Raw genomic sequence first — 27,674 nt, forward strand, 5'->3', positions numbered from 1 at the left:
CCAGTTATCTGAAAGTTATTTCTCAGCCGGTGCATGTGACTGACTGTCACATGACGCCGTGTTGTAGTCTGTCAGCTGTTCGCACAGGTCAGGAACTGGGTGAGTGATTCAACCGTCTTTTTACTCCGTTATTCATTATCAGATACATTAAAATTTCCCAAAATGTATGTTTGGTCTAATTGTGTTGTCCTAAATGTGACTACCCGCATATATTGCTGTTATTTCTCGACAAGGTGACAGAATGCCGTGTGAAGCTGTTAGCACAGGGCTATCCTGGTTTAGCATCCTCGGCTAACGCGTAGCTAATGGTACACCTCTGCCCCTGTTAACGATTTATATTGTCAGTCATATGCACACACTTTATATGGCTATATCCATCATGCAGTTTAATGACACAGGGGTCGCACTGTGTTGTTTTATCTCAGTTTGCGAATAGCCCCGACATGTCATCTTGACATTGGTTTAAGCTAGTTAGTTAGCATGACCTGCTGCTAGCAGATTCATGCTAGCTACTGCAACAAACATCAGACATGAACTTCGAGGGTTCAATGTAATGTTAATATTTCCGCTACACTTTGAAATGTTTATATTATTAATGGTAAATTGTTTGTCGTTCTAAAGTCTCTTTTAGAATGGCTTTCTTCCTTGTAACTGCTCGTTAACAGCTAACCAACTTAATTGTTACATCATGTTGAATTTATCCTTAAATACATAAATACAACATTAGGTGCTGTGTTGTTGGCTATTAGTGAATGTCAGTGGTGGAAAGTAACTAAGTACTTTTACTCAAGTACTGTGCTTAAGTAAAGTTTTGAGGTACTTGTACGGTACTTGAGTATTTCCATTTGATGCTACTTTATACTTCCACTCCAATACATTTGTTTGAGAGCTTTAGTTACTTTTCTGATTTAAGATTTGACACAATGGATAATATAACAAGTTTTTGAAATACAACACTTTGTTAAAGAGTAAACCAGTGGTTACAAACCTTTTGGGTTATTGATGTCTTACATAAAGCAGTGTGTAGTCGAGGTCACATTTCAGATGTCTATGAGTTGTTAACAGCTCCACCAAATAGTGATTTTTCCCTCTAAACTTCTCACATGGTTTCATTTCACTAAATGTTCAAATGATCCAATATTTAACCAAAAATCAAAGATTAGAGAAAAAAACTGAAAACAGATTTGTGTATCAGAACTTTGTTTTTTCTTCTTTCCTCTCCCATTAATCATCTCACGACCCCTCAGATTTATCTTGTGACCGTTAGGTTGGGAACCACTGGACCACTGTAGGATTTTTCATGCAGGACCTTTACTTGTAATGGAGTATTTTTACATTGCTGTATTGGTACTTTTACTTAAGTAAAGGATCTGAATACTTCTTCCACCACTGGTGAATGTGCACACAAGCTACACTGTTACGTGTGTCTCTCACTCACTGTGCTGTTGTTGATTTTGGTGTTTCCATCCAGGTGGTGTTGGATTTCTACCCTTACAATAACTGTAGCCAGAATATTACAGGATGGATATCCGCGGGGCTGTGGACGCTGCAGTCCCCACCAACATCATTGCTGCAAAGGCAGCTGAGGTTCGGGCCAATCTGGTCAACTGGCAGTCCTACCTACAGTAAGTAAAGCCATATCAGTAACAATATATTTAATATTTGCATCTTCTCCTGCAGGTACTCTTCCTCTTATTATGTTGGGAGGTTTCAGCTCTCTACTAGGAATAGTTTAGAAAAGTCTTCACTCTGCAAGCTACCTATTTTGCAGCATGGTTATTCTGATATTGTATTATTTCTTCAGTTTCTTTATAGAAAAATATAGCTCTCATTCAATCAGAGTGCGTTGTGCTAATCTAAATACAGCTCTTCACTAGTTCTGCATAATGAGTCACTGTCTTGGGTGATGCTTCCTCATTTTGGCTGTATGTATTATTCCTGACTCTTTCTTTTGTTTCATGACTTGACTCTTTGTTTCCGCAAGTCGAATATATCGTATATATATATGTGCCTACTATAACCATCCAGCTCCATGGATCATCCATGCTGTATTTCTTGCCTTCAGTGGAACATGTGGTATTTCCAGGTTTACTGCCATTATTGTGCAAGTAGCCCTTGCAATTAGAAGCAGGATGTTAGCGACAAAGGCTGAGCCCAATCCTCCAATGTGAGCATCAGCAGCATACTTATATGCTGTATGTCTTGCTCCATTATTAAAGGAAATGGCTTCACTCTTGGCTTTGCCGTAGGCATATTTAAAACTCACAAGTTTAAAATTACTTACTACAAGTGATAATACATATGCTGTCGTGCCAAAATTGCAATGTCTTGATCAATTTTCCTCTAGGAGTCAGATGATCTCTGCAGAGGACTGTGAGTTCATCAAGAAGTTTGAGGTGGCCAACTCTGAGGAGAAACAAGTGATTCTGACCAATGAAGGACATCAGGTAGTCCTGAGCTTTTAATATTTGTGTGTTTACTTAATTTTCTCAGCTGCATGCGATAAACAGTCAGACAGAATATTACATGAACAAGTTTTAGGCCCCTTGGTTGTTAATAATGGCATTACAGCTAAAAAAAAAAAAAGAGGCTTCTTCCCTCATTATCTTTTGGACCAACAGAGTTTGTGTCTACATGTTCTAGTGCACAAAATGTGCTTTGGCACATCGTGCTAATTACAGTTTACCATTTGAGCAGTGAGACAGAGAGGAAACTGCTGCTTTCGTGTTAATGTTCAGAGTTTTACAGTTCATCCTCAGAGATTTAAACCATCTGCTTTTAAACTGGATGTTTTTCTTTCATCTTCCATGTATTCCCTGGAATACATTCCCAGCACAATGTAGCCACTTGTGTTGTTTTTCTGTAATGTTGTTGTTGGTCTGATAGCACCCTTATGCTTTAGGATCAGAGGTCCTTGTCAATTTCATTCATTTTTGTAAACCTCAGTTAGTCTTTTGAATGTTTTCAAATTCATTTTCTTCAATTTGTCAGGAGATACATGTGGACTGTGTTTTTCTGAGTTTGTATATGTTTTTGTTGTTTTTTTTTTTTCACTCAGTGTGCAAAGACCTTTCTGAACCTGATGGCCCACATCTCCAAGGAACAGACAGTCCAGTACATCCTGACTCTGATTGATGACACTCTGCAGGTACACAGACAGAGCCATTGACTTTGGACAAATGGGACACGCATGTACATATATATATATATAGACTTTTTGAGAAGATAGCAGGGCCATTGTCAGAAAGCTTGAATGCTCCAAAGGTCATTGTTTTGCCCTCGCCAAACAATACTTGTCAATTAAATATTGAAGTTCTCCCTGGGCCTTAGATACACTGACAGTGGGTTAAGTAATTATTGCTAGCAAAAACAGGACACTAAATTCTATATGTATAAACAAAAAGTGTTAATTTTCCACTGAAGTGTAACAAAATGCTTCTTTACGGTAGCTCCAGAAAAACTAGAATCACAGCTAAAAATGGTAAATCTTTTACCCACGTTGGACTTCCCTTCTTCCAGAACATACCAGATATTTTATGACAACAGTTTGTTAGTTTTACTTTATCTGTTAAACAGATATAATGGTAAATCTGCGTCAGTATAAAGTCTTTCAGTCTTTAGCTCTCTCCACTTTTCAAAAGGTGCACTGCTATTTATTTGGGCTGTGAACCAAGTTCGTTCCTTATGGGGTTTAGTTCAGACAAAGCCTGGTGGGGCAAAAAGCTCCCTGCAAACACAGAGAGCACGGCCAGCCTACGTGTTCAGAAAGTTAAAAATCTCAGCAGCCGTTGAGGAAAGGAGAAGTGACTTGCACTAATCGCAAGACTTTTGAAATGGTGAAATGAAAGTTATTAATTTATTGAGTGATTGCACTTTTTCTCATTACTCATAACTGATTTAAGATTTTAGCTAATTTGGGAATCACTTTCACATTATCCTTTTTATAAAGTCTTTTCTTTGAAATATTGAGTATTTTTTTGCTTTTAAAGATGTTTTATGATCCATGCAGTCAGTCGTTTACTTCAGCTGTGCAGCAAATTTCTCTGAATCTAGATTTACAATCCAAAAGCTCATTCAAGATTTTAATTCAAATGTCACTCAGGAGAACCATCAGAGGGTGAACATCTTCTTCGACTACGCAAAAAAGACGAAGAACACTGCCTGGTCCTACTTCCTTCCCATGCTGAATCGTCAGGACCTCTTTACTGTCCATATGGTGAGTTACTCAGAGCATGGTAAAATGCACCAATCAAAATTCAACCTGTGCCTGCAACATTAGACTAGCTGGTGCATGTAAAACCTAAAAAAAATACCAGAACCCAAGCAGTCTTTTACTATTGAGGAATTTAAAAATGTTAACATTTGAAATTAAAAGGGCATAGCAAGCTTTAACCTTAATGAGGAAACAACTGTCATCCTTGCTTAAAACTCTGGCACTGTTTGGTATTTTTAGTAGCTGATGAGTTAATTAAGCAGAATCTATGAAACATTGTAGTGTACTGAACAGAACACTGAACCCGAAAGCTTGTTTTCACAGATAAGGTACATTTTTTCACAGCTATTAATCTTCCACAGATGTGAAACTGCCTGTAATCATAACAAACCATCAATAATTCCTCACAAAGCAACCTTCCCCCTTTTTCCTCGATAACAGGCAATTAATGTAATGATTTCTCCCTGCCACCCTTTTCAAATAAAAGATGACCACCTAATGACTAACCGAGTGCTCTGTTAGGACACCCACAGCTTAATTAAGAATACCAGCCAGATGGCGTCCAGCAGGTGGGCAAAATGTGACCCCAAGTCTGTGACACAGCACTTTAACTCAATCCAAATGTCATGCTGACTCTTGCTTTTAAATTACAGTCTTGATATTTCAACACATTCTCCCCGGTCAAGGAGAAAATTGGCGAACACATTTTGTTCCTCCCTCATCACCGGGCACAAGGAGCACTTTACAAGCTGAAATTGTTTATGAGATAGTTGACATGGCCTCGTCTTTGCACGCAGATGCCATTGTAGATCATCTTTTGTGTTAAGTCAGTATTTTTGTCGGGTTTCTGGTCAAAGTATTTTAAACCGAAGGACTTGTTATCCAAGTCTGCCCAGTTTTCATCCTTGACTCCTTTTTTTTTATTTCTCTCTCTCTCCCTGGAGTTTAAATTAAAGATGCTGTGATGCATCATAGAAGACTTGATTATAAGCCAGAGCTACAAATGGAAAAAGTTATTGTATTTTTTTTTTTTTTAGCTTCTCCTCACCTTAGTACTCTTTCTCACATAAAGCAGCGAAGGGACGTCACTGCAGTCTGCAAGCAAAATAGTTCAGTCTCATTATCATTGCTCAGAATATACTTTATGTATACTTAACACATTTTTAGATTTTTAAAACAAATGCTGAATAATTCTACATGATTTTCATCGCTGCTTGTTAAACTGTGGTCTCAATGTGATTTATTGTGGCCTAAATTTCTACTCTTGGCAGACTGTTGGTGCACCACTATATGAATTTGAAATGTACTCCTTCCTATATTAGGCGGCGAGGATCATCGCCAAGCTGGCTGCCTGGGGCCGTGATCTGATGGAGGGAAGCGATCTTAACTACTACTTCAACTGGATAAAAAGCCAGCTCAGTTCACAGGTACGTGAATCTGAGTTTTTATTTTGTGTGATTTGTAAAAAGGGCTTTCCAAAGAACCTCAGTAAAACCTCAGTAAAAAGGTGGTTAGTGAGTTGTTTCAGTGATAATAAGGCTGCGTGCAAAGTCATCGACTACATGTGGAATAGACATCGTTAATCCTATGTGACCTGCTCAATACATTGTCATATTACAGTCCCTTTTTTTTATAATAAATGGCATGTTCTGTCTGTTTTTATTTGATTAACAACAGACCGCCATAGCACTTGCAGAAAGGTGATACAGGGCACCAAAATCATGAGTTTATTCTCAAATAGGTCAATAATATGTGCAATGAATATTGCATGTTCATTTTTAACAAATCAGGAGATCATGCTCATTTGAAAATTTGTTGTGCTGTTGGAAAAGTCTAATTCATCCTGTTATGTAATTTAGTTTTAATAGAAACTGATTAACTTTTTAGTTCTTTTAAATCGAGACATGAGTTATTATTTCTTAGTTAAACATTCGCTCAGGATGACAGCGTCTTTCTCATTAATTTATTCCATTTTCTTTTTCAATAAGTCTAATTGTCTGATTTTTCTCTATTATTATATTTTTACATATTATTTTCCCTTCTATTGTTTGGGCTCAAGGTGAGAAACCTTGTTTGAGTTGATATAATATATTTATTCATATTGAGTTTGAGCAGTCTTGTCATACCTTGAGATGGTCCAATGAAAGCTGCCCTGTAGGTGCTGGCTTTGCCTTGGCAGATGTATGCACCAAAGAGTGGGCCGATAAGACAGTTGAATATTGATTTCCAGTTCCTCTTGTGCTTCTGCTTTGTCCACCAGTATTTCTAAAATATCATGTTGCAGCCAGCTCTGCTCAAAGCATGATTTTATCAGTGTGTCTTGGTTTATAAAATGTTTTCATGAGCCGCAATAGCTTCTTGAAATTGTGCCCGATAATCATTTCTCTCCTCAGCAGCCAATCAACAAATCAAGTGATGATCCCCTGTGACAGGATTGGCCTTGTGGTCGGGTTTACAGTACATACTGTGTAGTCCAGCGCCACTGTAACTCAGCTCAAAGCGATGTATTGTCATCAATTTTGCACCTGTTTCTTTTGTTTATCTCTTATTAGAACCTACATGGTACAGGTCCAGAAACAGGCTCAGGAGCAGGAACTATTTCTCCCAGTGAAGTGAGTATGAGTGAAGTGCATCTCCGGTCAGCCTGGCGCTTCCAAAAAAAAATGGCCGGGTTTGTGCAAGCTGGCATCTGACAGCTGTCACTGGACTTTCACATCTTTTCTTTCCCCTCTTTTCTCTCCCATCCTGTTCCTGCACCGCAGTTTTTCATTAATAATTCCAGATTGCTGATGACCTGAGTCTCTAAAAACACACATTACTGAAATCCAGCAGGGATTCTCCATTTAGATAGCATGGTGTTTGCTGCCACTGGTTGGTTTTAACTGTACAAAATTGCATGCCATAAGCCACTTCTCCTTAATGCTGAAAGCGCATGACAACAGCTTTCCTGTACATTAGGATAATAAGGGAAAATTGGAATAGCATTTGCACAGCAGCAGCATCCTACCATTGTTATATCACCTACTTTTTCAAGCATAGCGTGGTTATTCTGAGAAGTGTGCTCAGAAATCTATTGACCCAGGCGCCATCTAATAACTGAACATCATCTTTTCCTCTGCATTTTCAACCAGGTAACCTCCACTTCTCCACTCTTCTGTCTTGACTGCTGCCTGCTCTTCTTGCTGGACATCTTTGCTTCAATTCAACTCCTCTTTAATTAACAGATTAATGTGATCTATTTTCTCCTCTTAGCTTCCTCCTCTCTAATCTCAATTTACATTATTCTGCTCAGGTGTGATGGGAGACTTTTCCCTGCTATTGCTCTGTTTTGTACCACTGGAGTCTGTGATCTAGCATGTGTTGATGTATTCTAACTATAGACTGCATGTGCAATGCCTCAGGTTTGGTAGGTGATGGTAATGCAAGTTTTGGACTTCTTCCATGTGCTGTCTCTGCTTGTCAACTACTCCATGTTTTCTAAACTGCACTAATTGTACTTGACCTTCTAATGTTTTGCTTGCTTTCCTGATTACACAGCTAAGGCTCATGTTCTTATGTGGGTAAATGTTTGCTTCTGTCCTTTGCAGAGCTCTCAGTATGTCCAGTGTGTGGCCGGGTGCCTTCAGCTGATGCTGAGGGTCAATGAGTATAGGTTTGCCTGGGTGGAGGCTGATGGAGTTAACTGGTGAGTAATAGTTTCTTTTAAAGGACAAGTGTGTAAGATTTAGTGGCATCTAGCAGAACAGACTTGGCAGAAATGGAAGATAATATTCATAAGTATGTTTTAATTAGTATATAATCACCTTCACCTAACTAGTGCCCATTCAAAACGTGCCTGTTTGGAATGGGGCGATTGCTTAGAACCACATATGTATGTATCAATTGACAAACGTATCAATTAAAATTATAAGGATTTCCAAAATTATATGGTTTTAATCCAGACAGAGACTTCACCAGTGAGACTAAACAGAGGTTGAACCGTAGAAGCAGTTTATGGCCTTCTATTGGTTGATTCTGCTGCCAATCAAACATGTCTGCTCCTATTGGCTAGTTTTACTGCCTCCGCCTTTGTTTGTTTTTTTTCTCCTGTGTGCGCTCATTCTTTCTTCTTGGGCAGTTTAGCTGAGAGGGGTGCGTGCCTTTGTCCCGCACAGCAAGTCAGAGTTCAGAAGCCCCACCCCACTGTGGTGTGACATTGTTGGTATCAAACAGCCCCAACTGCACTCAGACACAGAGCTGAGCAGCTCACTGTTTGCTTGTTTTATTCAATGCTCATTAATATTAAATGCGTCTCCTCAGTAAATCACCTGCTGAGTGTTTGATGGTTGCTTATTTGTACTTTAGAACGTAACCACCATGAAACAATCAGAAGATAATGTTGTATTTCTGTCATTCACAGGCTTTCTCTCTCTCTCTCTCTTTCAGAGAAAGCTTTCCAGCCTGTCTTTCTGACTCTCACTCATACTCTCAGTTCACTCGCCCTCTCTCTCTGTTTTTCTCGTCTTTTTTAAAATGAGTCGAGAAACCCACAGCAAATCCTAACTTTTCACGTTATCAAACGAAGAGAGATGTCATCCCCTCGACTCTCTCATGGCACGGTTTTACAGCTCTGATCATGACATGCAGTGCAGAGATTCCTTCCTTTAGTAGATAGACGCTAGAAATATCTTCACATCACCCCAAGTAAATATTTACAAAGGATAGTGCTCACAGTGTTCACTCTTGAGAAGAACATGGTTTACTCTGCAGCCACATTAATCTTACGTAGATGGAGCAGAGTGAGACATGTGATGCGAAGAGCATTATTTCATATTTTGATTGCCCAAATGTCTTATACATATTATTTATGATCCACAACATCTTCCACTAGGTCCCAAACCTTTTCTTGATATGGCTGTTTACAACTAGGCTTTCTGCTTTATTTGGATCAGATAATTATTGCGCATCTATGAGATCCACATCTCTGCACTTACCAGCTATTTCTGCAAATGTATGATTCGCTGTCTAGCTGTAGTCATTAGTACTCAGTATTTTGAGCAGCTCTTCCGTTGTCTAAAGGCTGTCTGAACATTGTATTCCCAACCATCATCGGAGATAATGGATTGGCAGCATGTAGGCACACAGCTGTGAAAGCTCTTCTATTAGTAAACAGGTGGTAGATATAGATGTGAGTCTTTTTCCTGGCACTTTGCGTTTGTTTTTTTGTCCCATTTTACTTTTTATTTATTTATATTATTTTTTTCTTCTATCCAAGTATAACAGCGGTGCTGAGCAACAAGTGTGGCTTCCAGCTCCAGTACCAGATGATCTTCTGTGTTTGGCTCCTGGCCTTCAGTCCTCAGCTCTGTGAGCAGTTGAGACGCTACAACGTAGTGCCAGCCCTGTCCGACATCCTCCAGGAGTCTGTCAAGGAGAAGGTCACTCGAATCATTCTGGCTGCCTTCCGGGTATGTGGAGAATTTCTCACTTGCTGTGTTTCTCCGAAATCCTACTTTTCACTGAAAATCTTTTGAGCACACTGGCTGAAATGCTTTCCCATTTCCTCCTATTCATTTGTCTGAAGGTGCTTCTTTTTTGGCTAAACTTAAAGCTATCAAGTTGAAATGTTTGCAGGTCGCAATTTCATGTCAGCACTTTTATACTGATATAGGACAGTCACTGGGCATTTTTCAAAATCCTGTACAACACTTTGAATGTTTTTTTAAGGCTGTATACTTTATCAGAACAAGAACAAACTGAAATGACAGCTCTTAAACAACAGATGAGGCAGCCTATAAATAACCAAGCCCATAAAAGATACATAAATACAATTTCTCATTATGCTGCCCTTTCAGCTTCCAGCTGTGATTGCTCAAAACATCTTTTGAATATTTAATGTACTCTTAAGGCTGCATTTGCGCTAAATCCGGCAATGCGTGAAAAACAGCGGCCCTCCCATTCATTTGAATGCAGGCAGTGCATTTACACTGCGAGAGTGGGGACCACACAGGGCTGTCCGGCAAGAAGTTTAACAGTATTCAACTTTTGCAAAAACACAACCTGACGTCACACTGTGATGGCCAATCACATTCGTGCAACTGCACATTCCTGGTGGATTACTTTGTAACATGAACACTGTATTCGGTTGTTTACCTCATGATTATCGCGATGAAAGATAAATACAGTTGCTGCTGTGAAAACTTTCCAGAGTTGTGTCTGTGAGTTTTACAAACCAATGCACCGTGTTTTGGCTTCTGATAAGTCCTTAAATGCATCAATCTGTAACTCCAACTCAACTTCCTGGATAACAGGAAATAGTCTCACCAGTACCTTAAACATCATGCGCCCACCATTGTGGCCCCCTGCGTTGTAATGCCAGATTGCCGGATTTGGTGTGAATGCAGCCTAAGAGCTGCTTTCTGGACTTGCTCTGCTGCTTTGTGTTTATGTGAGGTAATGAATTCCCCATACTAAGCAAAGACAAAATTAGATGAATGGGAAAGGCCCCATTTATCTCCCCATGCTCAGGCACTCTGTAAGCAAGCAAGTTAGTGAGTCTGGCAGGGCTGCAACACAGGTCGAAACATCTGGGGAAAACATTAAAAATCAATGTGAGGCTGAGTATTTGGAAAATTTAAAGTAGTCCCAAATGATTACATATTTTATCCAGATGATATTTGCTGACATTTTTGCTGACAATAATAAGTCTCCACTGTAACACCATGCTTTGCATTACATTAAATTCACTTTGCAAATGGTTTTGTCCAAATCAGCTCACAGTAAGTGCTTTCAAAATCAATAGGAACACTGCATTTGTCTAGTTGGCAGCCTACAGTACCTGGCCACCCTCAGCTCGCACTATATTGAATACATATAAAAATATTCATGTCAAATCTATGAATTACAGCATAAATATGGATTTTTAAATGAAAAGCTTCAGTGATCTTCAGGCTTTGTCCAACCCGGCAGCACCGGACAGCCTCACCTTGCCCAGAGCACAGTGGTGTAGTAAATGGCATTGATTACATGATTGAAACATGAGTTTGAGCTCATATAACACTGGAGGAAAGTTGGCTATTTTCAAACCCAGCCTGGAGAAAGACATTTTATGCGGCTTGTACTTCTCTGTCAACCCGTTTTCATCAGTATTATACTGTTGTCTTGTAACCTCAGAAAATGGGCATCTGTGTTTCTGATGGACTACCTTGCTAGTGTCTTTTTGTTTCCTGAAATACATTTTAGCGAACATGTAGTACAATATTATGTTTGCCTCAATGGACTGCATGTGTTCTTGCTTTGAATTCCCCCCAAAGCTCATTCGTAACACCTCTCATACCAGCAGCGCTGTCACATCAAGCGTCTGTGAGTGCACCCGTTAAGGAAAGGGGCTCAGTTTTTAATTGGACAGGGAAGTTTGTAGCTCAGTGTGACTGCTATATTGCAGCTAATTAAAAGCAATGGTGGGCAGTGAAGGGAGACCCTGAAATGTCTTGACGTGAAATGGGTGTTCCCAAGAGTCGTTCAACTTACCTTACGGTGTATGTGTTAAAAAAAAAAACATTGTTACTCATCAACGAATGGAGAAGTGTTTTGTTGATACTCAAGGGCTCCTGATTTTGTGTCATGCAGGAAATGAGGAAATTAGGATTGTCACATTCTAGTAGAATTTTCCCTTTTTACAAAATCCTTCTTGAAAAACATTAAAAATATTGTTCTCCGTGTTACTATTTTTCCCAAATGTCCTAATTATGTAAATTATCCTGCTCACCACATGGGAATAGTAATGTGACTTGAATTATCCTGACCATCTGGAAGTCCTTGAACACATCCTCAAAGGCAGTACTGCTGTATTTGCGATGTGTTCACCCTATCCTAACTCTGGTACTAAAAGATGTTTCATACTTTGAAAACCATATTCAGTTAGGCTCCAGAATAGAAATGAAATATATTTTAGCCGTATGCCTTCAAAGGCAAGCAGGCTCTTAACATTTGCTATGACTTGATAGGGATGATGTGAACTCATCACAGGTTCTTTATTGGAAAAAAAAAATCAGATATTTGTCGTTAGGTGTAGCTATGCCCTGAACGGAGGCTGAAAGGGTCTAATCAGAGTATAGAGTGCATTTTTCTCTATCAGGGCGACCGCTGAAGCCACTTTTCCTATGTATCACTCCATAATTTCACCACCAAAATTTTCTCTCCATTATGGCAAGACTGAGGTCCTGAAAGTTTGTCCAAAGATCTTCCTTCATAAAAGATTTTATGATACTTGAACATTGTGTTCTTGTTGCAGTGTAAAGCCGCACTCATCCCTGTCACAACTCACTCAGAACGCCTGAACCTGAACCCTGGTTTAAGAGGTTAACTCTGAAATGTTGTATCCACCACAGAAGAAATTCTTACTTTAATAATGCTATTTGAGGAAATTCTCAGTTAATGTATATGTAGTTTTTTTATTGTCATTTCAATTATTATGGAAAAGCAATTAAACTGTTTTGAATAAAATAACCAGACAAGAATGTCTGTTTTTTGGCTAATACCAGACAAATTAAGGTACATCATCACATTAACTTAAGTGTCATATAAAAATCCAGTAATGCTGTGTAGAGCAGTCCTGCTCATTGATTGACAACATTCTAATACACCCCAAAATATTATAGCTACCTCTCTGACGATTGACCGATTTCACATCATCTTACTGCTTCTGTCTTCATATGACTTATTTATTATCTTTGTTTGCTTATATTATTTAACATGAAACTGGAAAAAAAATGACAAAAATGATCCTTTATGAAGAGGCGTATCAATCATTTATTTATTCTTTATTTTTATTTTATTTATTTTTCACCTACAACTTGTCATCATCAATTAACCTGCAGATTGTTTTCTATTAATCAATTAATTATATTGTCTATAAAATGTGAGAAATAGTGAAAAATGCTCATCGCAATTTTGCAGAGCTCAAGGTAGTGCTATCAGATTGCTTGCTTGTCCAGTTAACTGTCTAAAAACTAAAAGACATTTAATATACAATATAATAAAAGCAAGAAAAGCTGCAATTCCTCACATTTGGCTGTAACCAGTGAAAGTCTGGCATTTTTGCTTGATAAATAACTCAAAACAATTATCAAAATTGTTGTTGAATAATTTTCTGTCATTCAATTAATTGACTAAGGGTTTCAGCACTTTTAAGTATCTCAATTTATTCATTCATTTGGTATGAATAAGTGTATTCTTTCAGATTGTGAATGTTTTGAATTTGCTAATTAACTGCTTACATATGAGTCAAGTAATTCATACACATGCATCTATTAGCATATGGCATGATATTCACACCACTGTTGTCTGATCACAGAATCTTCTGGAGAAGTCTGCTGAGAGGGAGACTCGTCAGGAGTACGCTCTGGCTATGATTCAGTGCAAGGTGCTGAAGCAGCTCGAGAACCTTGAGCAGCAGAAGTACGATGACGAGGACATCACCGAGGACATCAAGTTCCTACTGGAGAGGCTGGGAGAGAGTGTGCAGGATCTTAGGTACCTGGTGGACTCTATTTCATGAATAATAAGAAATCACTCATGGTTTAGCAAAACCAATCGTTGTGAGTGATAAGTATCTGCGTCACAGAGACAACTGTGTGTAATGTGGTATAGAAATGATTGAACACAGTGCTGTATATGAAAGGGGCACATTTTTCCAAAGACATGTTTCTGTTGATTTGTATTGATTACACGCATGGATGACCTCTGGATATTCTCTGTACTTGAAATGTGTTCCACTTGACCATATACCGTACCCCTCGAATCAATTCTCTTGACAATAGGTGGGTTGAGAGGTAGCGGCATTATCTTTGCAGTAAGATGAATAACAGTGGTGATCCTAGGACTATCCTCTTTAACCTTTTTCTCTCTTTTTTTTAAAAATTTTTTCTTTATCAACAGCTCATTTGATGAGTACAGCTCTGAACTCAAGTCCGGCCGCCTGGAATGGAGCCCTGTGCACAAGTCTGAGAAGTTCTGGCGCGAGAACGCCGTCCGCCTGAATGAGAAGAACTATGAGCTCCTCAAGTAAGATGAAACGTATAATGTAGTGAGACATTTTATTTTCTCCATGGCCCTGTAAAAACTTCATTCTCACATTTACACGTCAGCAAAAGCAAATGAACAATGCCGCTGGAAGTACAGTTTGTTCTTTAACACAAGGGCACAAAATATTATTTATTATAGGTTACATTTGTGCCACTAGTGAAGTGAATTAAATAAACTAATATGATTTGAAATTGTGTGTGTGTGTGTTCTGAAGTTGAAAATGAGAAGAACTCCCCCACACTGTCTTGCTTACTGCTGAATATTTATGAAATCACAATGTTTCGGTCTGTCTGACCTTCATCAGGTATGTCAGGGAGTTCTTCTCATTGTTTTTAAGTGGCACCTTCCTCCGACGCACCTGTCACATATTCAGGTGTTCAAAGTTTTTTTTTTTAATGTCAAAAATGTTTTGAGAATGTGACAACTGAAATTAAAATATGTGACTGGTTTTGAATAGACTTTTGAGTCTTTGAAAGGTTAAACACAGTTTCCAAAATTGAAAAAAATATATAAAATATACATTTTGAAGCTGCTTTTGAATTCATTGAAAGTGGATGAATATTGAAAAACAGATTTTTAAAGTAAAAAATACACATTTGTTTTTAAATTTATATTCAAATCCATATGAAATGTCACCACTCAAACGCATTTAAGTAATTAACTTGACTTTAAGAAGTTGTAATAGTTGGCATTTTTCACAGTTTTCTGACATTTTATCAACTAAATGATTAATGGAATAAGCGAGTAAATAATCAGCAGATTCATCGATAATGAAAACAATTGTTAGTTGCAGCTCTACACGTCAAACTTTTAACAGCTGCTGAAAAGGCACTCTCACTAGCATCATCTCAGTTTGATGATTGCACTATCTGTCGACATTGTTTTTCACTGTTGATGTGTGTGTGTGTGTGTGTCCAATCTAAGGACTCAGATCACAAGAGATAAAACATCAATTTGTGTCTTTGTTCTTTGGTATTTCAGTCACTCACTCTGTTGGGCCTATCTACATTCATTAAAAATCTTGATCTGCCCATCTCATTGTCTCATCACTGTCCTCTCTCTGTAATCAGCTCAGGCATCATCTCAGCTTAAATTACCCTCCTTTTTTTATTATGCTCTTTCCCCCCCCCGACTCTCACCCACTCTTTGTCACACTTTGAACCCTGAAGTGTCACACTTTCAGAAGATGCCTCACATCCTCTGTCCTTAGATTTGGACTTTAGGTTTTACCTCAATTTTAAAGTAACATTAAACCATACTTTTAGGGACTTCAGTGTATTTCTACATCCACCACCTTCTCAGGGAAAAATAACCTTGGCTAATGTATTTATATTACAAAAGTCTTTGTCTAGAAGCTTCTGAGAAATAGATGATTTTCAGAGTGAATCAGCTGTGATGGAATGCAGACCGCTGTTTTTAAATGACTCTCTGTCTACCTTCCTTCAATAGGATCTTAACTCGGCTCTTGGAAGTGTCTGATGACCCTCAAGTCATAGCAGTGGCAGCTCACGATATTGGAGAGTATGTGCGTCACTACCCACGAGGAAAACGGTAAGACACTTGCCTGTGAAAACTCATTTCCGATCAAACTTTAAAGCCGCTGTGTTTAGAATTTCCAGTTATGGCAACTCCCTGTTTTATTATCAAAAGCCAAAGACACTGCTATAAACAGCAATGCTGCCACCACAACCGCCCACCTCCATCAACAGATGCTGGCTACACATATACCACCTTGTAGGGTATCACAAGAACTGTGATAGGTTAGCACGGGCTGTTTGTATTTTCTCCTACAAGCTTCTGATTACAGTGGAGATTGTTGAGTGAAGACAACATGAAGCAAATTTTAAGAAAAAAGCCAATTTATCTTCTCATTCTCATCTGCTTCTCCTCACACATCTAGCAGAGCCATCACTACTGCAAACATACTGCTTACACAGCCCGTGTTCTCTGTCACACTGAATGAAACAATGTAAACAGTAAACTGTGTGGAACGGTCCCACAGTCATTGCTGAAACCATGCAGACATTCCCACCATCACTTCTATCATAGTGTGAATGAAATAATGTTAACACAGCTATTTTGGGGGACATAATTAAAGCACAATATGACCTGTTCACATACGATACATCTGTCTAGAGTTGTGGTGGTGCTCTGAACTACAAATTAAATCCTACGCTTTAGGTATCTAAGGCAGGACCGCTGTTAACGGCAAAAATCAGAATAAAGATCTGTAGCAATTTTAATTAGAAACCATTAGGACCACTGTTAATCCCTTGTACCAATTAAAATTCCTGCTGAAGAGCTCCTGAAGCATCCGTCCTTTGAATCTACACTGACTCCAACCTGCGTCGCAGCGTCTCTGTCGTCAGAGGCAGCTGCTCTGTCAGCACCACCGCTCCTCAGATGCTGAAAGGACAGCAGGCGGACAAACTGTCACCAGGCTGATTAACATCAGTAACTTACTGGATAAGAATAGATTTCATGTTAGGCTACGTGCATAGTACATATGAAGAAAACTGAATTGTCTTCATTTATTGGTTGTTTGATTTTTTTTTTTTTTAATTTTACATTTATATGCACGTGATGAAACTGTAAAGCTCATAGCCACATAGGGGGCCTTTGTCAATCATTACAGATAAAGTCTACAACATATAGACAACCGGAGATTTGAACAGTTGTCATGGCGATCACGCTTCACTAAGCACACCAGAGATAAAAAAAAATCTCACTGAGATGTGAAATGTGTGAAAAAAAAAAAAAAAAGATGGTTTCATTTGATAAGATCGAAGTGTATTTGCTCTGTGAGATCAGGATTGTGTCATTTTTCTACAAACAAACAAAAACTGCCATCAGAATAAATTCAACTCTTAGCAGCTTTAAGATGGCGTTTGCATTGCCCTTACATTCTGTACATCTGGGGTTGGTCAATAAAATAAAAAATGCTGGCTGCACTATATCTCAGCTCTGGACACACTGTAATTTCATGTCAGCAATTTTCCAAGTACCAGAGGAGTGAACAACACATTTTTGCATGTGCTTCAACAGCTTCACTCCTCTTGAGTGATTTGTGTCTACTTCATTATCTGCACATCCAACACTTGAAAGAATACTCAAATAAATCTATTGTTTGTTGAGTGGTTCTAAAATTGATCTTTGGTATCTTGCAAGCCTTTTTCATTTTAGGTACTTGCACGTTGCCTGTGTTTGATCAGCACGCAACACTAACATATTTTATAACAGATAAATCAAACCACATAGTTTAGGATTAGACGCCGACCAGTTCATGTACAGCCAGGGACCTTTGTTGCATCTCTCCACTGTCTCTAATAAAGGCATAAAATGCTTCCTCCAAAAGATTCAAACCATATGAGAGATAAACAAATGAGCAAAGAGTTTGCTTTCTTTTCGATTAAAATCTAAATCAATGACACTTGTATAAAGGAATAATTGACCAATGTCTCCTCTAGTCTGCAGCTCACATTTAAATGGGGAAATACAAAAACACTACTTCAAAGTAGCCAATTTCCTGTTGTGACTATAGTTGTTATTATCTGAACACACTGATTGACCTCCACAGGTCTATCTCATCCCATCTCCTTACAACCCCAGGGAAACAAGATCGTTTTCCATTTCCCTACAGATAATAGCAAAGTTCAAGGTGTTTTTCTTTTTGTTATTGTCTTAAATCCTCCGATGCTGCTCATTCTTGTCTGTCCTCATCCTGTGTTCTTTAGGTCTCCTCCAACATTTGTTATTCCAGAAACACTGTGCAATTAACAGGCAAATAATAGTTTCTTTTGTCTCCTATATCAACCATATAACCCTGTAGTCACAGTCAGAGGGTTGATGTGCCCCATTTCCAGCCTTATGTTGCTAATTAGACCCCACTAGGATTGGTTGAAAGTTGATGTGTAGCAGCACCGATACTTTTCTTTTCTCCGGCCAGACCATTTATTATTAAATGTTTTATTCAGGTCTGTTTCCTTTTCAAAGCATTATATCCTTTTACAAGGCCACTGATCCCGCATAAGGTAAATAGAAAATTTCAGTCAGGCTAGATTATATTACCTGGTCATGTTCCTCTGAATGACCTAAAAGATGGAAATAATACCTGTTTTCTGTGCGGATGCAGGCCTTTTCCCATTATACCTTTTATTCCTTCCATTTCAGGGTGATTGAGCAGCTGGGTGGGAAACAGCTGGTGATGAATCACATGCACCACGAGGACCAGCTAGTCCGTTACAACGCTCTGTTGGCCGTGCAGAAGCTCATGGTCCACAACTGGTAAGAACACGTTTATAAGCTCATTGATGTGATGCATTCTGTTTTAATATGAACCACTTATCACCTACATGGTGTCATGAGAATAACTGGCCCTTAAAGCTTTCAGATTTTCTGACAGGGAAATAACAACCGCCTGCATTTGAATTCAAATTATTAAAGGTCCTGCACAACCTCACACATTTTCATTTATTTTGATCTCTGCTCAGGTTGAGCATGGGTGGATATTTGCTGGGAATTATGTAGGGCTGTCCCCAATACCTTTTTTTTGGGGCCTCGAAGCTTCCAAGGCCGTTACGACTGGCCTGAAGTATGTCAATATTTGTTTCTTACATTTACATTCAGATCTTAAAGTCTGTATTTGAAGATTCCTTCAGTGACATCCAACAGGTCACAGCTAACGAACTGTTGTTACTATGTGTTTTGGTTGTTCATGGAGAACAAAGAGAATAATATAGAAGATGGACATTTTAACGGTCTCCCAGTTAGGTTGGAGTATTCTGCTCTTAAAGGACTTGAAGATTTTGAGTTTTTGGTGTTAAAGGCTTTAGCTGTTGACATGAAGGCAGTTTATAATAATGATAGACTTTATTTATATAGCACTTTTCAAATCATATTTTACAGAGTGTTTCTAAAGGCAATAAAAAACAAGATGAATGAAGCAAAGGTGATCCTTAACTAAAAACACACTTAAAGCACATTACTAGCACAAAACCATTACATATGTAATGCACATATATGCATATACAGTATATATGCATAAGAAATTCACACATTTGCATAACAAACACATACATGGTGCAATTTTATAGGTTTACCATCCTACAAACAAAGTAGTGATGTGACACTCTGTCAGTTTGACATCATGTACATTTACATAAAAAAATTTATTAATTTATTCTAAGGTCATGTAGTCATCATGGTTCTCATTTCACAAATTAGTTGAATCTCTAATCAGCGTCAGAGGGAATTATACCACAGGTGATTGTACATTACCTATTCTTCTGATCTCCCGGTATGAAACTGCGAAAAATGGCTTCATGTATCCACTAAAGTGTAATAAACCCTCTCACCAGCACAATTTTGAACAGCATATGCTTAATTTTACTGAGGCACTGGTCAGTACTAATCTAATGTTAAAACATCACTCCTTTTGTTTCCTCTGGGTCCAAACACTCAACTTGCCTCTCAACCTGTGTTTTTTCTGTCTACTGGATTGCTTGGTAACACTAAAAATCCACAAGCAACAAGTGAAAATGTATTTGTTTTGCTGCCACTATCTAAAACACACTGAGCTCCCTGAGCAACTGTGGATGGAGGTATTGTGTTCGATATCAGTGTGTAGTACTGTTTTCTCATCTAAGTGATCTTAATGTTCAGTGTAAACTCTGTGTTCACTGAAGTGTTGCTAGAACTGTATTTATTCGCCGCTGCACAAAGGCTTTGCTGTCTTGTTTCATTAACTGAGAAGAAAGAAACAGATTCTAAATATCAGGCGTTGAAAGTAAGATGTATTTTTTCTCCACTCACGTGAATATTGAAACCTCTAATGTAAGCAGGAAGGGAAATTAGCACCAGCTACCAACCAAATGCTGGTAAAATATGAAAGTGGCTGGTAGATTTCAGACACAAAATAATGATTTCCTATTAAGGGGAAGGTGAATTTGAACATTTATCTTTCAGTAGCTGGTAGGTGTTCACATTTTAAGAAGTTCATTTCCCACCCTGAATGTAAGATGTATCTTTTTTTAATCTATAACATCTTCCAGGCTGAAAAATTAGAACCGCATTGGAGACACAGAGGGGGCAGATGTTGGGTTAATTGCATGATTTGTAAGTTGAGAAGTTTGCTTATAAGCCAGAGATATCTTTGTGGTTTAAATACACTTTTCAGGGGGAAAAAAACACGTTTTGGCCATATATTGAATCCCAGAAACTGGATCTCGTGATGTTTTATTTTTTGTTGTACATGAAAACAGAAGAAGGGGAATGGAGTTATAGAAAGATGGTGATAAATTGAAATGGATGAAAAAGATATGAAGTACTAGTAGAAAGTATGCAGATAATGCTTATAAGAAAAACCTGCTGCAGGGCTGCATACAGATGTCTTATCACAAAAATGAAAAGCAGTGTTTGGACTTGCACATGAGTTGTAGTCTGAGTTGAAAACTGATGCAAAATTCAGCACACGTCGTTATACTAAGGACAAAGTTGATTTGATTTGATATAGAAATTGATGCTTTATTACTCACACCTGCTTTTTTCAGCTAAGTGGAAGCAGCAGCGTTTTATTTAAAAGCCCAGCACACAAATCTCATCTGAAGACATTCATCTGTTCTAGTATTTTCTTTTAATTGTGCTCACTATACAGAGATGCTTTAAAGTTTGTGAACTCTGTAGAATTTTCTCTATTTCAGCATAAACATGACCTAAAACGTGATCAAATCTTCACACAAGTCCTAAAATCAGACTAGAATAGTGAACTCAGTAGAGTGCAGATCTCCACCAGGCGTGTCCGGAGGCATGTATAGGCTCAGTTTTCTTTAAGATGCATAAAATGGTATTATAACTGAGCGTCCTGGGTTTGCCTAACTGTATAAAGTTAAGGAAACAATAAACAGGACAATAAGTCCAAACTTCTCAATTCAAACATTGTTATTTATTTAGAACATTTTGTTGTAACACACCACACAAAATAAACCCCCTCTCTACCTCCCTCTACCCTCCCAAACAAAGAAGACTTGAATCTCACTCAAGCGTACACAATTAAACAAATGAGACAAAACATCAAATTTATTAATTTGTTTATTGAGGAAAATTATTCAATCTTACATGTTTGTGTGAGGCAAAAATATGTGAACCCTTGTTTTCAGTAACTGGTATGACCCCCTTTTTGCATCAATAACTTCAATTAAACATTTACGGTAACTGTTTATTAGCCCTGCACATGGACATTCCTTGGAGGAATATTAGCCCATTCCTTTAGCCACTGCAAGAGAAGCCTATAGTTTCCTAGACATTACCCTGGTGTCCTATGTCACCTCCCAGACTATTACACGCCTTGCTCTTGGTGTGATCTTTGTTGGTTGACCAATTTGTACACAATCTGCCTGACTGTCGACCGGTGGAGTCCAAACTCTAGAACTTTAGAAATGATTTTGTAACCCTTTCCAGTCTGTTGAGCATCACGGCTCTTCTTCTGAGGTCCTCAGAAATCTCCTTTCACGTTCAAGCCGTGACACACTCCACAAATCTGTGTTGTGAAGCTCAGACTTTGACAGACTCACACCTGATTATCATCCCATTGATTCAAACACCCAACTCTAATTTCCCCTTCAAATGAATCCTAGAGGTTCACATACTTTTGCCACACACAAATATGTAACATTGGATCATTTTCCTTAATAAATTAATGAACAAGTGTAAGGTTTTTGTCTCATTTGTTTAGTTGATGTCTCCTCATCTAGATTTAGTGACTTGCATGAAAATCTGATCACGTTTTAGATCATATTTATACAGAAATAGAGTAAACTTACAAGCACCAATGTATGTCTTTACTCACCCACGCCTTCCCCCTGGTGACAACATCACACTGTCCTTCCGCCACACTGAAGCAGCACAATGATTGATTTGTTTTTGTGCTGAAAGAATATAAAGGGTTAGAAAGAGACAACAATGGTAAAACGTTTTTTGTTACCTATCCATCCATTGTGTGTTCAGAGCCGGCTGCTTTTCCACTAGTTCAATTTGTTTATCTCAACAGGACCTATTATGTGTGGGCATTTATGTCTCAAGGTTGTTTCATCACATTGGATTATTTGTGGCCTATATTCATCACTTTCATGAAAACAGAAATGCGTGAATGCTGCTGTAGAATGAGGGGAAAAACTGAGGTGAGGTCTTATTCGCCTGCATAATACTTTCAGAGCGCCTCGCCACACCCGCCGTCACCTTGAGTGGGTTGCCTTGCTGTTTTTATTTCCATGAGAAGATCTTCTCCTCCGTTACTTATAAAGGCCCCTGCTGTCATGACAACAGCACAGATGAATGTTTGAAGTGAGAAACTATTGTTATTCATCTCCGTGCCCTTTAGTCTGCTTTGAAAAGTCTTTAAAGGACGACTTCATCTGTGTTTTTTTTTCTGGATTGTTCAAATGCCCACTCAGCCCTGACACCCCCCACCCCCCTCCCTGATACAATATGAGAGATGTCACATAGTCTGAGTATGTGAGATGTTTATAAATGCTCTGGATGGAGTGGAGGGACAGATAGCTGGTGAGTGCTGGGAGGAGAGTGCCGGAAGCACCGGATTCTGCTTTGATCCGGAGCCATTCACTGGCGGGGGAGAGTTTATTTTTTAAACTTTGAGGAGCAGCTACAGTGAGTGCTCTGTCTGTGTGTGTCTGTTAGCACGTTTAGCAGAGCAGCAGCAACAGTGAGTGTTCAGTCCGTCTCTGTGGCTACTAGCTAGGTAGGTAAGGGGGTTTATATCGGTTTATATGTAGCAACGTCTTCGTGCAGAAACCTACATCAGGTCATGTGGGTAAAGGTTTTTAGAAGGGTTTGGGAAAACGGTATTTTGATGCTGAAACATACGTACTTTGACCAAAATTTTAATTTTCGGATTTGAATACATATGGAGCATTACTGGGAAGCGACAGAATGATGAAAACCTCAAATAAAAAATGGACGTGCCTTTTAAAATGTCTCCGGAAAGAATGTAATTTTTTTCCTTTCAGCTCCTTATTGAGGTTTTGCTGTTAAGCCTGACTGACTGTCATTCTGTCCTTGTGCTGTACTGGCCTCCACGTCAGGTGTCTATACTGAAGCACAGCTCTTTCTACAGTTGACATTTCATGATATATTATTAGATTAAATTTCATACGTTAGTCTGTTTATTAGTGCCAGTAAAATACTCCAATATCTGTTCAAGATCAATGTGTGCTCCTTTTTAAAAAGCCAGAGGGAGGGAGCAAAATAAATTGCAAGAGCGGGAAATTGACCTTGGTGAGAATTTCAAGGGACCAAATACTCTGAAATTCATATTCCTCTCTCCAGCTCTCGTCTTACTGAAATTTTCACTGAATGTAAAGTGCGGCTGATTTCCAGTGATAAGATGATTTTCATTTTTACATTATAGTTGATACAGCCTCTCAAAAATGCGCAAAAATGCTCTACTTGTCAGGTTTTACAAACCTACGATGGAATAAATGCATTAATCCAATAAATCTAATCTCGTTTGACACATGTTGCATATCTCTTTTTTTACATCCCAAATTTGACTCTTTGTTAAGGTCTTTTTACATAGAGTGCATCAGGAATAAATGGCACAAGAATTTGCCAAATAAATTGTTGCATCTCAGTGTTATTAAATTTACACCTGGCAGACAGGAGCCTAGAAAAATGAATTAAAGTTAATTAGAAACACAGTGTTTTGGTCATAAATCTTCATCAGGCAGAAAATCCATAATGTGAAACAACACATCTTTAAAGGAACCAAATCTCAAACACCTCAGACAATAACTACATCAATAAATTATGAAACATCTTTAAAATGAGGCAATTGTGTATGTATATAAAAATCCATAGAAAACAAATGAAACTAGAAAAAAGTAATACATTTTCCTCCCCATAAACAATTAGATGTGCAATGCAAACAGTGATTTTTATCAACCAAAAAAGTAAATAGGAAAGGCAGATCAGATGATAACTGGTCCAAATCTCATATCCTAACTGGGAATATCTTCATAACCTTGAAGAAAAACAAATCATACATCATGTCATCAGACATACAGTATGTTGCCATGTAGCACAACGCAACACTACTTGTTGTGATTGGCTGAATTTGACTTATTGCTGGCAAAAACAGGAGAAAATCAAATTTAAAGCAAATAAAATAAATGTTACATTCCAGCACAGTGAAATTTAAATTGTGTGTTTTATTACATTTAGTGATATGTCTTTAAATGACGTGTGGATTAATCACCCAAAAAAGTCACACACTCAGGCCTTTAAAGATGTGTTTTCATCTGCAATGACGACGCTAAATAAGGGATGTATTACAAATTAAGTGGTCAGTGGATTTAATGCTGATATTGTATCATTTTATTTACTTTATCATGCATTCTTGTCTATCCAACCATGTTAGGATTTAATGTGTCATTGAATAACATTATAATTCAAAAGCACTTTGCTTTGTACTTTTTAAATGTTTGGATATTTTCTTATCCAGACGGTATATTGCTGCGTTTAACCTCTAGGACACATTTTACTGTCTAGGTATTAATTAATACAGCAGCTGCAGATGCGTACATCAGAAAGCGCCCTGGCACCCGAACACTGACTTCGTAACTCTGGCTCATCCTTCCAATTATTGCCATCTGCCTTTATTATCTCCCTGGCAGTCCTCTTAATCAACATACAGCTGCTAATTGCAGCCCAGCTAAAGATGATCTCTGACAACTACAGGGAAGTGTGGACATTTTAGATCCCCCCCCCCCCACCCCCCCCACCCCCCACCCCACCCCTGTTAAAAGCTGAAATGTTGTATGACACCATGAGAAAGTGCTTGTAGGAAAGAGAGGATGGGTTATGTGAAGATCAGAGGCTTAAAACCTGTTGATAAAGTTGAATTGATCCAGAGCAGGTGTGAGGAGTCATGTTCCTCGAAGGGATTTCAGTCTAAAATGTCTCTGTCTTTAATTAACTGTATGTTTATCTGTGAATTCCTCAGGTATAGCCATTGGTACAAACAGAGTTTTGGAAAATACTTGAGTGTTCATCAAGTTGGGGTCAGCAGTTAACAATGTGATAAAACATTAAAATGCTGGCTGGGGTTGACCGGAGATGAGGCATGTTTTTAGTTATGTTAAGGTGGAGAGACAAAAATGGAAAACATGCAGAAAAGTACTTCCATGAATCAGAAAGGTTGTTTTGCTGCTTTCTATAATGGTGGGTTGTTAGTTGTGTTTCCTATTAACCTGTTTGACTCCTGCATATTGTGTCATAATAACTCACTACTGTGATTCATTCTTGTGTGTTTCCATGTAATTCCATGTTCATGTAATTAAAGGAGAATGACAGCATGTTGGAAATGGAGGCAGGAACAGGGTTTTATAAGGAGATCCTAACAGTGTTGTTGCTCAGCTGAAAAATACAGACATATCATGTTTATCAGTACTTGGTTGTTCAGAGTCTCAGAGTTTGGAGACCATAATTTCCGTAGTCAGAAGTATTCGCCAGCCTTCTCCATCTTAGGTTTCTGAGAGGTATTTGATATTTCTGGTAGCAGCAAGGTGAGTGTCATGATAACATATCTGAAAATGTTACTGTCAAGAAGAAACCTAAAGGGGAAGTGTGACCTTTCGAAATACTGGTATTATGTTTCAGCATCATAAAGACCACATGATGTAATGGTCAGAATAAACTCATTTTCTGAAAATGAGAAGTGCTTAATCTGATATTAAAGGATACTGAAGGCTCTAATTCCACCCCAACCATCAACTGGATGGGAATTGAAAAAAAAGGGAATAGTTTAACATTTTGGGGAACAGGCAAATTCACTTTCTTGCTGAGAGTTAGATGAGGAGATCGATACCACTCTCATGTGTTTATGAATTATGAAGCTACAGCTAGCAATGTGTGAGCTTAGTTTAGCACAAAGACTGGAAATAGGTGGAAATGGCTAGCTTGGTTCTGTCCAAAGGTAACAAAATACACCCGCCAGCACTTCTAAAGCTCACTAATTAACAAGATATATCATCTGCACCTTTAATATGGAGCTGGGGCATGCAGTAAATAAGCTTAGCTTAGCATAAAGACTGGAAAACAGCAAGGCTTGCTCAGTCCAAATGCAAAAACTTTCTAAAGCTAAAGCAGTAATTAAGACATTATACCTTATTTGTGAAATCTGTACAAAAACAGGAATGTAGAAATGAGACACCGTGGGTTTAAGTATGGTTATGTACCAGACTATTTCTTGGCCAGGAGCAGTGACTTCCTGGAGTCTAGTTGTCTCCCACCAGTAATCATAACAATGCTAGCTGTTTCCCCTTGTTTCTAGCATTAATGCAAGGCAAAGCTAACCAGTTGCTGCTGTATTTCCCAAAATGTCTAACTATTCTTTTAAAAGCAGTAAGTGGGTTTCTGTTGAGGGTTTAACCTCTCCCCTCGATGCTGTTTTGGAGTAAAAACTAAAATTGCATACCCAAATTGAAATGTCTGTAGCTTCCGAACCACAGTGACTATATGCATAAATAAAGTCTTGCTAGAAAAGAAACCAGAGTTTCTTATGAAAGCATAAGAAACACTTCAGGTGATAGCAGAAGGTCTTTGAAGTCAGTAAAAACTGAAAAATGTTGTCCATCTTTTTTCTTTTTTCTTTTTTTTTTTTTCAATCTAAATATTTGCCTGTCTATAAAGGCCAAGGGAAGTTTGAGGCTGTAATCAAAATACCAATGAATACCTTCCTCACATTTGAAGAAGACAGTACACAGTATGAATATTCTACATTATATCTATTCTTACTCTTTTTTTTTTCATGAAAAGGTCCAGGCTGAGTTCCAAAAAGAACATTTGGAGACTCCATATTTTTGTAAACAGGAGGTCTTCCTGATTACGGCAAAACCAACAAGAAAGGGAGAGAAGACACCGGTGTCCTAGCAGAGTTAAAGAGGTTAATGTGTAATCTGTTGCTCTTTCCTCTCACAGGGAGTACCTGGGAAGACAACTCCAGTCCACCGATCAGCAGCAAGCTCCAGCTGTGGCGGCTCGAAGCTGAACTGTTCCTGTGCATGTGTGTTTGTGTATCACTGTGTGGATGAGCGTGTACTGTACGGACATTGGTCGTTGCCATTTTAATAATCAGCTGTTTATTTCTGTGTAACTACTTGAAAATCAAACGGTGTGGTTTCTCTTCCGTCTGCACCCCAAATTATTATTGATGTGAACTTGATTGACTGTCGTGCTATGTGTCGTGCTCTCTCAGCTAAAGTGATGTGTGGTGATTGAAATCGCACTTTATGTCCGTGATAATGTACAAAATTCCAATTTATTTAAGTCTTACCTGTTAAACATTGTATGTATCCCAATAAAGATGCTTATCTATGGTGTTCCA

General features: G+C 38.4%; 1 protein-coding gene across 1 annotated transcript; it reads left to right on the forward strand.

The window, feature by feature from the left end:
* On the forward strand, positions 1-27,674 carry atp6v1h (ATPase H+ transporting V1 subunit H). The gene is made up of 14 exons (XM_044368036.1): positions 1-99; positions 1,472-1,625; positions 2,348-2,447; positions 3,059-3,148; positions 4,103-4,216; positions 5,536-5,640; positions 6,766-6,825; positions 7,801-7,898; positions 9,468-9,660; positions 13,548-13,726; positions 14,132-14,257; positions 15,728-15,829; positions 18,449-18,562; positions 27,269-27,674. Exons 2-14 carry the CDS (start codon positions 1,522-1,524, stop codon positions 27,336-27,338), a joined length of 1,455 nt encoding a protein of 484 aa, XP_044223971.1. The 5' UTR covers positions 1-99; positions 1,472-1,521; the 3' UTR covers positions 27,339-27,674.

The sequence above is a fragment of the Thunnus albacares genome, chromosome 12 (genome assembly GCF_914725855.1).
Source record: "Thunnus albacares chromosome 12, fThuAlb1.1, whole genome shotgun sequence".
In the NCBI taxonomy this organism is placed as follows: domain Eukaryota; kingdom Metazoa; phylum Chordata; class Actinopteri; order Scombriformes; family Scombridae; genus Thunnus; species Thunnus albacares.

Bases quoted from the DNA above. Each gene is read 5' to 3' on its own strand.
- atp6v1h (XM_044368036.1), top strand. From the start codon at position 1,522: ATGGATATCCGCGGGGCTGTGGACGCTGCAGTCCCCACCAACATCATT. The intron at 1,626-2,347 runs GTAAGTAAAGCC...ATTTTCCTCTAG, and splicing joins AACTGGCAGTCCTACCTACA to GAGTCAGATGATCTCTGCAG. The intron at 6,826-7,800 runs GTGAGTATGAGT...TGTCCTTTGCAG, and splicing joins GAACTATTTCTCCCAGTGAA to AGCTCTCAGTATGTCCAGTG.